The 15,220-nt window shown below is 40.1% G+C and overlaps 1 protein-coding gene across 2 annotated transcripts; it reads right to left on the minus strand.

The window, feature by feature from the left end:
* Window positions 1-10: 10 nt before the first annotated feature.
* LOC148886741 (transcriptional coactivator YAP1-like) lies at window positions 11-10,795 on the minus strand. Of its 2 annotated transcripts, XM_089017570.1 has the most exons (9): window positions 10,660-10,795; window positions 10,092-10,376; window positions 8,155-8,363; window positions 6,334-6,515; window positions 4,147-4,248; window positions 3,856-3,935; window positions 2,878-2,996; window positions 2,699-2,802; window positions 11-1,691 (listed from the first exon to the last, which is right to left on the minus strand). In XM_089017570.1, exons 2-9 carry the CDS (start codon window positions 10,302-10,304, stop codon window positions 1,522-1,524), a joined length of 1,179 nt encoding a protein of 392 aa, XP_088873696.1. In that variant the 5' UTR covers window positions 10,305-10,376; window positions 10,660-10,795; the 3' UTR covers window positions 11-1,521. The 2 variants fall into 2 exon arrangements, with proteins under 2 accessions (XP_088873696.1, XP_088873697.1); XM_089017571.1 differs by lacking the exon at window positions 4,147-4,248.
* Window positions 10,796-15,220: the final 4,425 nt, after the last annotated feature.

Below are 15,220 nucleotides of genomic sequence, written 5' to 3' on the forward strand. Positions count from 1 at the left end.
ACTTCCACGATTTGTAGTTCTTGAACGTTTATTATGTAGTTCAAACAATTAGTGAGAATAAACTGGATAGATGAACGGCATGCATAAAAAGGTACACAACTCTGTAAATAGATAATAAAAGCTCATTATGTTACATATATAGTCATAAGGTGGGGGAGTGTCATGCATCATCCTAAAAACAAATAAGCTAACGTCGCACTGAAGGGTGTATGAATAATATGCGTAAAAACCAGATTAAAAGCACATCGTAACTTCGACAATTAGTTATTGCTTCATTAAGTGGCCTTTAACAACAACAACAAAAAAGTCTTCATTTGATGTTTTTGCCTAGGTAAATGATTGTAGTGTACGTTCAGAAGTAACAATTGCTTTAAAATGGCCGCCTAGGACAACATGGCGCGAAGGCTAAACCAGAATATTTGAAACAACTGGTAGTACTTCAATCAGTGCATTCAATTCCTAATATTTGGACCCCCTGGGGAGAGAAAGATTAGGAATGGCCCTCAGGACAAGAAACCTACAACATTTACATCAAATCCGTAGTTACTTGGCAAAATTAAAGATGAAACAACCCTTCATTTTGTGATTGTGCCTCTGGTTAGAGACTCAGTTTAATTTGTGCAAGGTGTGAAAAATTAGCATGGTGCAGATTTTTATTTTTTTATTTACTAAGACATCCGACGACTTGTACAGTGATACCTCGGTTTACAAACCCCTTGGCTTATGAAATTTTTACCTTGGCATATGAACTTTTTTTCATACAGAGAGCTGCCTCAATGAGTGATGTGTCGTTCGCGAACGAGCCTGATCTTTTAACAACAAAATGGGAGCCGACTGTTTTTGTCCTCTATTCCCCGCCTCCAGTCTTCGGTTAAAGCCACGTGATTGGTCAAGAACGCAGCAGTTGGGGGGCGTGGTTTGAAGATTAAAGACAGGCAGTCGACATAAGATTATGTCCCTCATCAAGTGTGTAATGCTGACTCCATTCCATCAAGCTATCGACCATCACAAAGGTAAATAAAACGACTTTATTATCCAGTACAGTTTATTTCTTTAATTATAATATCATAGCACATTTATTATACATAAAATAAGGTATGTGTTGTGTAGTTTTAAGGCTTAGAGAATTTAGAAAATTATGTTTTATGGGGACCTGGGAACGGATTATTCTCATTTTCATGGTTTTCTATGGGAAATTTATTTTTGAGATACACACACGCCTTACACACTGTCTGGGAACCAATTAAGTTCATTAGCCAAGGTATCACTGTATATTGGAAACGCAACATGCCCCGAGTGTCGCTGTAGCACCTCCGATGAGCATCCTGACCCCATTTTGAAAACCTTCCCAAGAGAATGAGCGTCTTACCCCCTGCGGTGAGATTATTTCAAGGGCACCAGGGGGTAGCGTAGCGTAGCGCTGGCCGTTGGTCACAAGTTGACAAAATGGAAGTCTCTCACGTGTTAGTGTCAACAATCCACACAAAAAGTGTTCTCGGAAGAAGACACAAAATGGCGTCTTCATAGCCAGGTGAGAAGGCTGTCCCTGTCCATGTGCGAGCTGGACAGAACCGTGTCCATGTCCATCAGGAGGTCCGAACTCAAACCCTCCGGGATGCAGGGCATCAGCTCCTCGTTCTCGCTCATGGCCGGCATCGAGTCTTGTACATTTGACGACTCGCCGCACTCACCTATGACGGAAGGTTCGTTTTTTTTTTTCATTATCAAGTGATGTTAGCATTTTAGCGAAGCGATTTTTATAATAATAATAATAATAATAATAATAATAATAATAATAATACATTTAATTTCTAAGTGCCTTACACAGCAGCAAAGTAATGAAAGGAAGAGGAAAGGAAAGAAAGAAGTAGAAAAACAAAATACAGGAGCTTCTGGATTTTAGCATATTAGCCATTGTTTGAACTCATTCTCAAAGTACCAGAGAACCACCTATCACGTTGATCGATTTTTTTTTACCCATGTAGCTAGCTAGCTAGCTATATTGCTAAAAGCTAGCTCTCTAGCCTGGAATAATTCAAAAAGATAGAACGCTAGCTAGCTAATAGAATGCTAGATAGCTAGCTAATATGTTTCCTGACTCAAATAGCTAGCCTATCTATATTGCTAATAGCTAGCTCTCTAGCTAGCTAGCTATTTGAGTCAGGAAACATTAGCTAGCTGGCTATCTATCCATCTATCTATCTATCTATCTATCTATCTTTTTGAATTATTCCGGATTCAGTGAACGCTGGCGCGTGTGGCTGCCGCTGCTCACCCACAAAAAACTGATCCTGTAACTGTAAAGTGACCCTGAGTTTTGAATGGCGCTTAGAAAAGAAATGTATTATTATTATTATTTAGAACTACATAAACATTCATTTTGCTATCTATTCGCTAGCGAGCTGGCTACCTAGCTAGACAGCTAGCTAGATAGCTAGACAGCAATCTAGCTAGCTATTAGTTATCGATTAGCTAGCCAGCCAACTTTCTATCTATTCGAGTTATTCCGGGTTGTGTGAACGCTGGCGCCTTGTGGCTGCCGCTGCTCACCCGCAGAAAAACTGATCCTGTGACTGTAAAGTGACCTTGAGAGTTTTGAAAGGCGCTTGGAAATGAAATGTATTATTTATTATTATTATTATATTGTTAGCATGCTAGGCTACATGTTAGCATTCCAGTATTTGAGAACGGGCTTTACCAGTGTCCATGTGATCCACAGAAGCGAGCGCCAGGTCGGACGAACGCGGCAGGCTGCTGACGCTCAGACCGCTGTCGGTGCTCTCGTTGCGCGAGTGAGCGCCGCTAACGCCGGAATCCAAATAAGGAAACCGTTACGACGAGGAAGATGAGAAAGACGAGGAAGGCGGCGACGCTCACCCGTTCAGCGTGGGCTCGTAGGTAGGAGCTCGGATCCTGATATCTGTAGATGGAGCTAGCGTGTTCCTGTCATCATCCATAGCGGTTGACATTGGGTTCCTTCCTCCTCCGGTGGTGTCCTATAATGGATGAAAAACCAAAATTCAAAATGTCCGCTTTTAAAAAAAATATATAAACAACGAGGCTGCTGTCAACCACAGCTCACAACACACAATGTGACATGCCCCGCCTCTTAACTGGATAGCTAACTATCTATTAGCTATATAGCTATCTAGCTTTCTATCTATTTGAGTTATTCCGGGTTGAGTAAACGCTGGCGCGTGTGGCTGCCGCTGCCCCCCTGGAAAAAAAAAACTGATCCTGTGACTGTAAAGTGACATTGAGCGTTTTGAAAGGTGCTTAGAAATGAAATGTATTATTATTATTATTAGCTATCTGGTTGGCTAGCTAGCTAGCTATCTATTAGGTATCTAGCTGGGTCTCTGTTAGCTATCGATTGGCTAGCTCGCTAGCTTTCTATCTATTTGAGTTACTTCCAGGTTGAGTGAACGCTGGGGCGTGTGGCTGCCGCTGCTCACCCTCAGAAAAACTATTCCTGTGACTGTAAAGTGACCTTGAGATTTTTGAAAGGCGCCTAGAAATGAAATGTATTATGATTATTATAATCATTATTAACTCATTCACCGCCATTCCCGAAATTGTTCGGGTTTTAGTTTTTCTTGCAGGGGGGTGTCGATAAAGCGCTGGTCAGACCTCTGGCAAGGGTAGTCATTCATTCTTCAGCACTTTCTGTACCCTCTTTGTGACATGAAGCAGTTCTAGATGAAAGAGGCTAGATAGCAAATAGGTAGCTAGGTAGGTAGCTAGCTAGATAGCTAGTGAGATAAATAATAATAATAATAATAATAATAATAATAATAATAATAATAATAAAAAATAAATAAAAATTTTGACGGGGGAACATTTGTTATATATAACCTGTGTGTTGATTTGCATTTGTTGCTTGCATTGCAGTCTTTCTTTCTCCTTCCGTTGCTGCGTCACCAAGCTCAGCAAGCCTGGAATAAAAATAAAAAAAAAACATGCAAAAAAAAAATAACTTACAAAATCCATAAAGAAGAAAAAATCATTTTCTTAAATCATTTTATTTTTTTTATTTTTTTTTTTCCCTAGGGACCTTTTTTCGTTTGCGGTAAAGAACCTCAGCAGACCCAAATAAAAAAAAAATAAAAATAAAAAAAAAAGAATAGTGGACTATGGCGGCGCTACCTAGACGCGGGTGGAGCCACGTGGTGCTCTTATTTACGTGATCGATGTAGTACACGTCCCCTTCGGCAGTGGCGGCTCGCTCCCAGCCATCAGGCAGCCCACCTGAACAGCAGCGAGAGCACACATGAGCAAAAGATGCACTAGATGAGCCCCTTTCTTCTTTTTCCTTTCTATATTTTATTTTAAATTCTAGATTATTATATTTACAAATGCCGTCCGAGCTAATTTTTGTGGAGAAAGAAAACACCGCATGAAACTACAAAGTATTCGTCGGGTACAGGGATGGCCTTTAGATTGTGTGGCTGCAGTCAATTTACATTAGGCATAAGTAGTGAACAATTTAGCCCCTCAGCCCGCCTTAAAAAAATGTAAATAATAGATAAATACTACATAATAATAATAATAATAATAAATTTATTGGCTGGCTATCTGGCTATCTAGCTGGCTCAATGGCTATCTATTGGCTATCTACCTAGTTATCTATTAGCTGTCTACCTATCTAGCTGCTTAGCTGGTTATCTATTAGCTAGCTAGCTAGCTAGCTATCTTTCTGTCTATTTGAGTTACTTCCGGGTTAAGTGAACGCTGGCGCGTGTGGCTACCGCTGCTCACCCACAAGAAAAAAAAAAAAAAAACTTATCCCGTGACCGTAAAGTGACCTTGAGAGTTTTGAAAGGCGCTTATAAATGAAATGGATTATTATTAATTATTAATTAATTATTATTATTATTATTATTATTATTATTATTATTATTATTATTATTATTATTATTATTAATAATGATTATTATGATTATTAAGCATCACCAAGCTATTAAATGGCCTGTTTACTCTCAAGGTGAGTTAATAGTGCTTAATTTGTTTACTTCCAGGTTGAGTGAATGCTGGCGCATGTGGCTGCCGCTGCTCACCCCCAGAAAAATGTATCCTGTGACTGTAAAGTGACCTTGAGAGTTTTGAAAGGCACTTAGAAATCAAATGTATTATTTATTTATTTATTTTAAATAAAGATTGCTGGATGTAATTTTCGGAGTGAGATTGTTTGATAGTTTATAATTTTTTTCAAAAATTATTATTTTTATTTCTATTGTTTTTTTCATTATTTTTTTTTTTTTAATTTGTGTGCTGTATGAAAAAAATAAATCCAAAAAACAACACGCTAACTCATTCATTGCCATTCCCGAATTTATAAGCATGACGTGGAGCGCCGTTCCCGAATTTGTTTGGGTTTTGCCTTTTCTTCCAGGGGGGGGTGCTGATAAAGCACTGGTCAGACTTCTGGAAATGTTTTTTCCCTTCAAAAACGGGGCAGCGTTTGCCTTTTGTCCATGTTAGCGCTTTGTTACAGCTTCCACTGTTGTTAAAGCACTATAGAAATCAATATGTACGTATTGTATTGTGTACAGTTGCCCCCATTTAAATCTCAGATAACTCCAGATACAATATCACTTAGGAATTAACTCTTTTTTTTTTCTGATGAAAGAAGAGACGCTAAGGTTTCATACACCGAAATGAATATTCATGTTGTCCTAAAACTCAGTATTCGGTGGGTCCTGGAATATGAGTGAAAATGACAAAAACCCTGGCACTGGAGTGGACACATTTTTGTACATCGACTGCCAGTGAATGAGTTAAATATTAATTATATGGAAATATATATGGATTATATATATACAGTAAAGTCTCGTTATATCGATATTCAAGGGAGTCCGAAAAATATCGATATAACCGGGACTATCGATATATCCGACCCTGTTTGCATGTAATTTTCTCCGTGCGTGCATAGAAATAGTATCGATATAACCGGGACTATCGATATATCCGATATCGATATAACGAGACTTTACTGTATTAATATATATGGAAAGAGCTCAAATATTGTAAAACTATGCACAAATCGAATAAAGCTTACTAAATGACGGTCCACTGTCATTAAAGTACGTACAACCGCTTCCCCAAAGTTCGATTCACGACAACCCAGAACGTCACTCGTTTACCAACTTGCGCGATATTTGATGTCTAGCGTCGAAGGAAGTTGATTCGTGTTTGGCAAACGACCAGAAAATCATTGCGTCATACGCGATGGCCGCCAAGAAATCGAACCAATCGGTAAAGCCCATCGCGCTCGTTCCTACCATGTGATGTTTTGGCTGACTTTGTTCCTTGCAAGTATTTTGGAAAGCATACCTGCGTCTGGATTGCAGTTGGGCGACGCGGTGGTGCCCGTGGTGGGGTTGCTTAAGGAGTGGGCGTGGGCGGGCGACGGGCTGGGCTGCAGCGGCGGCGGGGGTGGCGGCGGCGGCGGCGGAGCGGCCGACTGGAGCTGCGCCAATCGGGGGTCGTGCCAGGTGGTGGTCTTGTCCAGGTGGCTGCACGCACACGCCAAAAAAAAAAAAAAAAAGAGTTGCAACAATGACTTGAAGAAACCAAGACTGGATTGACCAGTATGGCAAGAGTGCACGTGCGTGCACAGGCGTGTGCACGTGAGCGACTTGCAAGTCACAACAATTTGCCATTTTGTTATTTGAGTGAACAACAGAGAGCTACGTTGCGATTGTTTTGGGACATTGGTAGGGTTTCAAGCATTTGGCTAACAAGGTGTTAAGAAATAGAGGGTTAGGTTTTTGTTAAAAAAAAAAGGGATTTTCAGATAAGGTTTCAAGACCGGGATTGTGGTTTCAAACCAGAATCGTGCATCCATGTTAGGGTTTCAAAACCGGTTAGGGCTTTAAAAAAAAAAACATAGGATTAAGGTTTCAAGGTGGGTTTCATGTTAGGGGTTTTGAGACAAGGTTAGGGTTTTAAGAGACAATTAGAGTTTCAACAATGGATGCTGGTGCCTCAATGTAAGGTTTCAAACCGGGGTTGTGGTTTTTGAAGTTTGAACGCTGGATTGGGGTTTCAAGATGAGGGTAAGGCTTCAAATTGGGGTTTCAAGGCAAGGTTAGTGTAATGCCTTAATTGAAGGTTTCAAGGCACAGTGCTAACATTGTAATGTATGTATTAGCTAGCTAGCTAGCTATTTGAGTTACTTCTGGGTTGAGTGAACGCTGGCGCGTGTGGCTGCCGCTACTCACCCACAGAAAAAGCTTATCCTGTGACTGTAAAGTGACCTTGAGAGTTTTGAAAGGCACTCATAAATTAAATGTATTATTATTATTATTATTATGTTCAAAAACTCCATTAGAGTGTAAAATCAGGTTTCAAGACAGGATTAAGGTTTTCAATGTTGAGTGTCAAGACAGTGTTCTGGTTTCAAATTAGGGGGTTTTAAAACAGTTCAGGTTTTAATTTGAAAATCCGCTTTTGAATGATAAATTAGGGTTTTTAAAACAGTTGAGGTTTTAATTTGAAAATCCGTCTTTGAAAGATAGTTTCAAGACAAGGTTTTCAATAATAATAATAATAATAATAATAATGCATTATGCAATGCATTTCTAAGCGCCTTTCAAAACTCTCAAGGTCACTTTACAGTCACAGGATATGTTTTTCTTTGGGTGAGCAGCGGCAGCCACACGCGCCAGCGTTCACTCAACCTGGAAATAACTCAAATAGAAAGAAAACTAGCTAGCTAGCTAGCTAATAGATAGCTATTGAGATAGCTAGCTAGGTATATACTGTATATAATAGATTGTTAATAGATAGCTATCGAGATTGCTAGCTAGCTAGATAGCTATAGCTAACAGATAACTAAAAAAATGCTACATTGAACAAAAACTTCCCAAAACGTATACTATAATGCAATTTTGGGGGTGATTGGGGAGGGGTTGAGGTACTTACTACTAGATAGCTAGCCAGACAGCTATTGTTATGTTGAGTGTCAAGACAGTATTCCGGTTTCAAATTAGGGTTTTTAAAACACACTTCAAGTTTTAATTTGAAAATCTTGTCTTTGAAAGATAGTTTCAAAGACAGGATTATGGTTTCTAAGTGGCGCTTCAACACAACGTTTCAAATTACATTTCCTACTAAAACCGGATTAGGGTTTCAAACCAGGTTTGCGCTTACTTGAGGAAGTATCGTTGTCCGGTGGGCGTCTTGGCCATCTCCCAGCCGTGCGGCAACGGGACATCGTCGGGTATGACGGGTGGGGCGGCGGCGGCTGCCACGGCCAGGGATGCCGCGTCGGGTATGTTGACGGGGAGTGAAGCGGGCGAGGAATGAGCGCGCACGTGATGGGGCGTAAGGGACGCGCACGCGCCGCCGTCTGAACTGGCCTGACGTGGAAGAAAAACAGTTGTAGAATCGAAATTGGGGTTTCAAATTTGGTGTACAAGACATGATAGGGTTTCATGTTTTAAGCCTGAGTAGGGTTTCAAGCACCAAGTGGGTTTTTAATTTGGGATTTGGCGTCCATATGGCTTCAATTTTGGCATTTGGCAAAGTAGAATTAGGATTTGAAGACACTGTTAGGATTTTTCTGCAAGATCGGTGCTTCAGATTTAAATTTCAAATCCGGTTTAGCATTTCCAATTCACTCATTCATTGCCAGACAATGTGCAAAAAATGTCCCACTTCAGTGCCAGGGTTTTTGTCATTTTCACTCAAATTGCACGACGCTCAGAATATTGAGTTTTACGACTACATAAACATTCAATGCAGCGTAAAAATCCTTAGATTGTCTTCTTTCGTCAGAAAAAAAATAGTTAATTCCTAAATTAAATGGGTCTGGAGTTATCTGAGCTTGAAATGGGGGTGGCTGTACAAAAGGCAATACAATCCATACATATTGATTTATATAACACTAACAACAGCAAGTGTTTGCTTTCAACATTTAGCTTCTCGTAGACGTACACATTCCACCATGACGTCCTTGATACACTGCTGACAAGGATGCGTTGATCCTCATAGAAAGGGGAAAAAAAACATTGCCAGAGGTCTGACAAGCGCTTTAGCGGCACCCCCCGCAAGAACAAAACATAACCAGAACAAAATTGGGAATTCCCGAATAAATTTTAACATGGCAGTGAATGAGTTAAGGCTTCAAATTTGAGTTGGGTTTTTAAATATGGATTTCAAAATAAGGTCAGGGTTTCAAATTGGGGATTCAAGAAAGGATTGGGGACTCAGGTTAATATTTCAAATCAGTGGTAAGGTTTCAAGACAAGTTTAGAATTTCAAGTTTGTGATTTTAATAATTATGTAGTTTTTTTTCAGGTGAAGTTAAAAGTTGAATTTGGTTTTCAAACCAAGATGGTTTACAAATTAGGGCTTCAACAACAAATATGAGGTCCAATTTAGGCGCTTAAAACAGGATTAGGGCTTCAAGTAGGATAAGGGGTCAAAATAAGGCGGAACGGATTATTCTCATTTTAATGGTTTCCTATGGGAAATTAATTTTTGAGATACACACTTTTCACCTTACACACTCTGTCTGGGAACCAATTAAGTTTGTAAGCCAAGATCACTGTATTATAATTGATTTTATTCATTTTAAGGCATTTTAATTTATTTTATTGTATCTTGTTTTATTTCAATGTATTTTAATGTTTTTATTTGATTATATTTTGTTTTAATGTGTTTAATTCTATTTTATTTTATTGTGTTTAAATATATCTTGCCAACCTATTTTTTTTTTCCGCTGCTGAAGAATGAATGACTGTGTCTTTGTGTCATATTATTTTTTTTTATTTATTTATTTTTTGTTTCCTTTCCGCTTCCTTTCATAACTTTGCTACTGTGTTACTTCCGGGTAGAGTGAACGCTGGCGTGAATGGCTGCCACTGCTCACCCCCACAAAAAAAAAAAAAATCCCATGATTGTAAAGTGTCCTTGAGTGTTTTGAAAGGCGCTTAAAAATTAAATGTATTATTATTATTATGAGTAGTAGTAGTAGTATTACTTTTCTAGGTAATGCAAAATGGTCTCTAGTTTTGACCACTTATTGATACACTTGAATGGCAATGTTTACAATCATCCGGGTTACACAAAGAACAGTTCCATACTTGTCTAGAGTGCGAACGGGGGTCCGGAGGCTTGAAAAAGGAGTCGGGTAACTTCCTCATCCTCATGGGCAGCGACGCCGGTTGCTGGCCGGCCTTCGGCGGGTTCATGACGGCGCTGAACAGGGCCTCCAACTCGCTCTGGGAGTCGCCGCGGACGTGGACCACTTGCTGGCCGGCCGGGGGCGCGCTACCGCCGCCACGGTGCGCGTCCATGTGGGTAGCTTTTTTTTTCTATTTCCTGTGCTCTGGTCACGCGATTGACAACAACCCAAAAAAAAAAAAAAGCTGCAAAACAACACATCAAGATTAAGAATACGCGGTGACGTCACGGAGGCGTGGAATGAGGTAAAAGTTGCGAGACAATGCGTGACGCGGGGATTGGATTGTTTACACTACTCCCCCCCAGACGACCCCCACTTTGGTCTGGTGTCCCCACACCCCATCTGAACTTAATCAGAACTTATTTAGAAGTTATTTACAAACACGGAATCGACACGGGAGAAAGTGCGTGGGTGTGTGGAGAGAAAAAAAATATCGCTAAAAGTCACACAACATGCGTTCCACATACCTTCACGCAGACAGTCCGTCTCCCGAAATCTTTTTGTGGAGATCCACGCTCAGGTTCGGGGTGAGTGGTGTCGGGGTACAAGAATAAGAACAAAAACAGAATGCCACCTCTCTTCAAAGAAAGAAATCCACGCAGCGCGTAGTGGAACAAAGTGCGTGGAACAAATCACGACGACTCTAGCAAACTTTTCGTGCGCGTGCACATCTACGTTCCTGTGATAGTGCGCATGGGCGGGGTTGCAGCCTTTTTAAAGCCGCCGCTGCACTAAACTTTCGCACTCCAAAAAAAAAAATAAAAAATAAAACGACGATTTCGTCACGGTATGACACAATATGGAGTGTTGTGTTTGGATGCGTTTTGGGGGCAGAACGACGCCGAAAAAAGCAACAAGAAATGACAACAAACCGCTTAAAATGGACAAAACATGCCATCCTTATCCGATTAAAATATTTAACTAAATTAAAGTTAAACGAGAAAGTATTTTCCCCCTCTATAATTTATTTAAGGAACAAAATTACACCGAAAGGAAACATCCGCTTCGTTTGGGTGAAGCGGACATACGAATTGCACCCTCTGGTGGAAAACACGCGCACTGCATGTTTAAAAAAAACACTCGAACACTATTTTAACAAAATACGACATATTTTTTCTCCGAATATTAAGGTGAAATAAAAACCGTTTAATGGGTGAACGTGAATTAATAGTTTTGAAAACGAATTAACGTTTGTAAAAAGATATTTCAACCCCCCCCAAGCTTGACTCTTCCTAGCTAGCTAAACTATACGAGATTATTATTTAGCCAACGAGGAAGACCAATTAGCTGCGTTAGCGTAATTCACGCGAAAGACGAAAAACTAACTCACATACACTGAATAAACTGTCTTGGACACATAAATGAAATGTATTATTATTATATTAAGTGTTTATTTTATTTTTAAACAGCCACCCCTTGCTCCCCAAAAAAAGAAATGGACCTTTCTCCATATAATTAATTCGTGGCTGTTAGCTTAACAAACTAGCTCGCCAAAACCAAAAACTAGCTAGCCAAAATGAGTACCATGTACTGTATGTACCTTTAAATGTATATCCTATCTTTAATCTGAACAAAAACGTGACATGGCCTTGTTTAGCCTCCAATGACACTGATGAATAATCAAGACTGGAGTTATTATTAAGCTAGCTGACATAAACGCCACAAAATGGCCAACAATAAAAATGAATCCTTCTCTGGCCTGAAACACACAAAAAAATAGGGAATTTGGCGTTATAGGTAAATGTTTGCCACTGCTTGGAGTAATGCTAAGCTAACAGCTGGTGTTCATCCACCACGCTTGGCACACAACAGAGGACACACGTGGTTGTGCAAACCCCCCATTTGTGGGGCTCCTTAAACTATGTGGCCCCTGTTGACTTGCACTGCGCATTCCACAGCATTCGCCATCTTTCACTAGGTTGTTTTCTTTTCCAAAGAGGTGAGCGTCTCCATCTGGACTCCGGAATGTTCTCCCGCTTTCCGTTTTAATGGCCCAGTTAAGGGGAGATTTTAGTCGGACCCTACAGGCGTCCTTTTCCATCCCAGTGAAGAAATGTGACGCGTGGCTGTCACGATGAATGAGAGAGAGAGAGAGGAAGAGGAAAGGGGGAAGGGGTGTGGGGGGTTGTGTTAAAAATCAAACCGCCATGTTTCCCTTTCACATCTGGTTTCCATGAATGGGAATACGCACCCAACCACAAGTTGTCTGTGCGTCTTATTCAGAGTGGAAGAGCCTTTCTAGGGAACCTTGACACACGACAACCTACTCAAAATAATGCAAACCCGTAACCCACGACAAGTGTAACACAAACTCCCAAACTCACCATAATTGACAATCCAAACCACAATCCGAAAACAACTCAATTTAGTGTCTCCATATCTGCTTTTGGGTCAGTCCGGTCACATCTTTTTTTGTAAAACTTTTCACCATAACCCAGAATAAAATCAAGTCCCAAAACCCATCACCCCTTGAACCCAAACGATAACCCAAAAAACCTCCAAGGTCTAACTAACATTCCGATCCAAACCGAATCTTGATCCAAACCATTGACTGAGACACCATAACCCTGAACCCTGAGCAAGTTGCTCGGTCACGGTATGGCTCTTTTCAGGGAATGGCGTCATGGGAATTTATGAGTGGGGTAGACCACAAATAAAGGAATGGGGGGAGGGGGAAGAAGGAAGGAGAAAAAAAACTTGATCTGACAGGGGAAAATAGGAACCGCTTTGCGAGGAAATCAAAGTGGGGAATAATCCAAATCTGCCTAGCAACACATGACATCAAAAATGAACATTTTATATTGTTAGCTTTATTTGCGTTTAACTGCAACGGCAATATTTTGGAACATACAAGACTTAAATAACAAAATTTAAAAAACATTCGAGATGACGTTTCAAATATATGTACAGTATTTGCCCCCTCAAAAAATGTGCTTGAACAGGGCGACTTTTGTCCAGCAGATGGCGCTGTTTACCATACAGCAACAAACTGAGGCTTCATATTCTCTCATACGCTACATATGATTCCATAAATGAGCATATGATCGACAGGTCAAGACATGAAGCCACGTTTCATTTATCCGTATTAAAATTCGCCATATTTTTCGATACGATAGTTACGATAAGTAGTTTATGACATGGTACAGTATTTTGTGGACTATAAGGCGCACCTTCAAAACAAATGAAATATTTAAAAATGTTTCCATACATAAGGTGCACCGCATTATAAGGGGCACCTTTAATGAATGCACATATTTTAAAATGTTTTCCATACATGGTCAGCTTTTGAAAAAAACATTTCTTTTATAATAATAATAATACATTTCATTCATAAGCGCCTTTCAAAACTCTCAAGGTTACTTTAGAGTCACATGATAAGTTTTTTTCTGCGGGTGAGCAGCGGCAGCCACATGCGCCAGCGTTCACTGAACCCGGGAGTAACTCAAATAGATAGAAAGCTAGCTAGCTAGCTAGCCAATCGATAGCCAACAGGTACCTAGCTAGATAGCCAGCAATCTAGATAGTGGGCTAGCTAACAGATACCTAGCTAGATAGCTAGCCAACTAGATAGTAAATAGACAGCTAGCTAGATAACTAGGTGCGCCTTGTAGCGCAGAAAATACGGTATTTATGTTAAGTTGTGTAAATCAAGTAGATTTTTTTTAAAAATACATCACATTAAAGTACAGGAAGTATTTTAGAATACATCATGGCATTATAAGTGACGCTAGCCAGCCCATTAAAAAGATATACACACTGGACGTTTTACAGTGTTTACATTGACAAAAGGGGGGCATATGTTCCGCTCACGCATTGAACAAATCACGCTTCGCACCCCCCCCCCCCCACTCCCTTTCTCTTGCATTCCACTTGACACCATAAAAAAATAGTTTAAAGTGTGTTATCTTTACCAATCGGGCCCTTAAAAGGCATCTGGGGGTGTGGGTGGTGGGGGCACAATCGTGCACATCAGAGGCCTTATCAGATGTTCTCCCGCTGATGCCATGTCATCATTGAGTCACTGCAGTAAAAACATATATATTAGGTGGGGGAAAAAATAAAATAAAATAAAAAACTATTACCTTAAGAAAGCAGTGGGTGCAAGTGCCACCGCGACACCCCCCACCCCCACCCCCCAGCACAGTTTGAAATCGTTTTCCCACAGTAGACAACCGATCTGTGCAGGGGTGGGAGGACACAGGAAGCAAAGTCTGCTGGGAATTTGGACCCCGGAGGAATCTCATCTGCTGTTCATCAACTATCAGTCAACCCTGCGCGTTCACGCACGCACATGGAGTGCAGTTTAAAATAACCGTACAGTGTATGAACGGATGAAAAATACAATTATGGGATGTATTTTTTTTTTGGGGGGGGCAATCGACACGTTTTCATCAATGTGATTATTAAAGGGGATAGCAGACATTCAGTATGGAACACATGGGGGAGAATGGAATACAACGTGTGCACAGCGCTACGAATTCATGCTAAAGTAGATTTAAAAAAAAATATAAAAAGCTAACAATGTTTTAATCAGTTACAATTTTGTAAAATGTTCCATTGGACTAAATTATGTATGATGTTAAATGACATTCTGTGGCGTTTTCCAATGATTCATTTGTTACATGATGTTATACGACATCACCGGTGTCAAAGTCAAGGCCTGAGGGCCAAATCTGGCCCGCCGCATCATTATATTCGGTCCGCGTAAGCGTAAACTTGTGAAATTCTATTTTAAATTGTGTCATGTAAACTACAATAACGGTCATTATTTTTGACTTCGGATTTGAAACCTAGTTATTTGTTAGTTTATTGTGCGTTCTGTATGTAATATGTGTAAGAGACTAAAATTCTAATGGTTTCCCCAAATTCATAAGAGAAGAAACCGTAACTAAAATGTCGCCTAAATGAATAACTAAATGAATAATTTACTTTTGTTCAATAAGGTTTCAATTAATGAGATCGTTTCAGTTGCTACGTGACATGCTGTTATGTAACAGTGAGACGTAAGGCTAACCGGCGCGTTTAGCT

The sequence above is a fragment of the Hippocampus bargibanti genome, linkage group LG16 (assembly GCF_051943395.1).
Source record: "Hippocampus bargibanti isolate YZ-2025 linkage group LG16, ASM5194339v1, whole genome shotgun sequence".
Lineage (NCBI taxonomy): Eukaryota > Metazoa > Chordata > Actinopteri > Syngnathiformes > Syngnathidae > Hippocampus > Hippocampus bargibanti.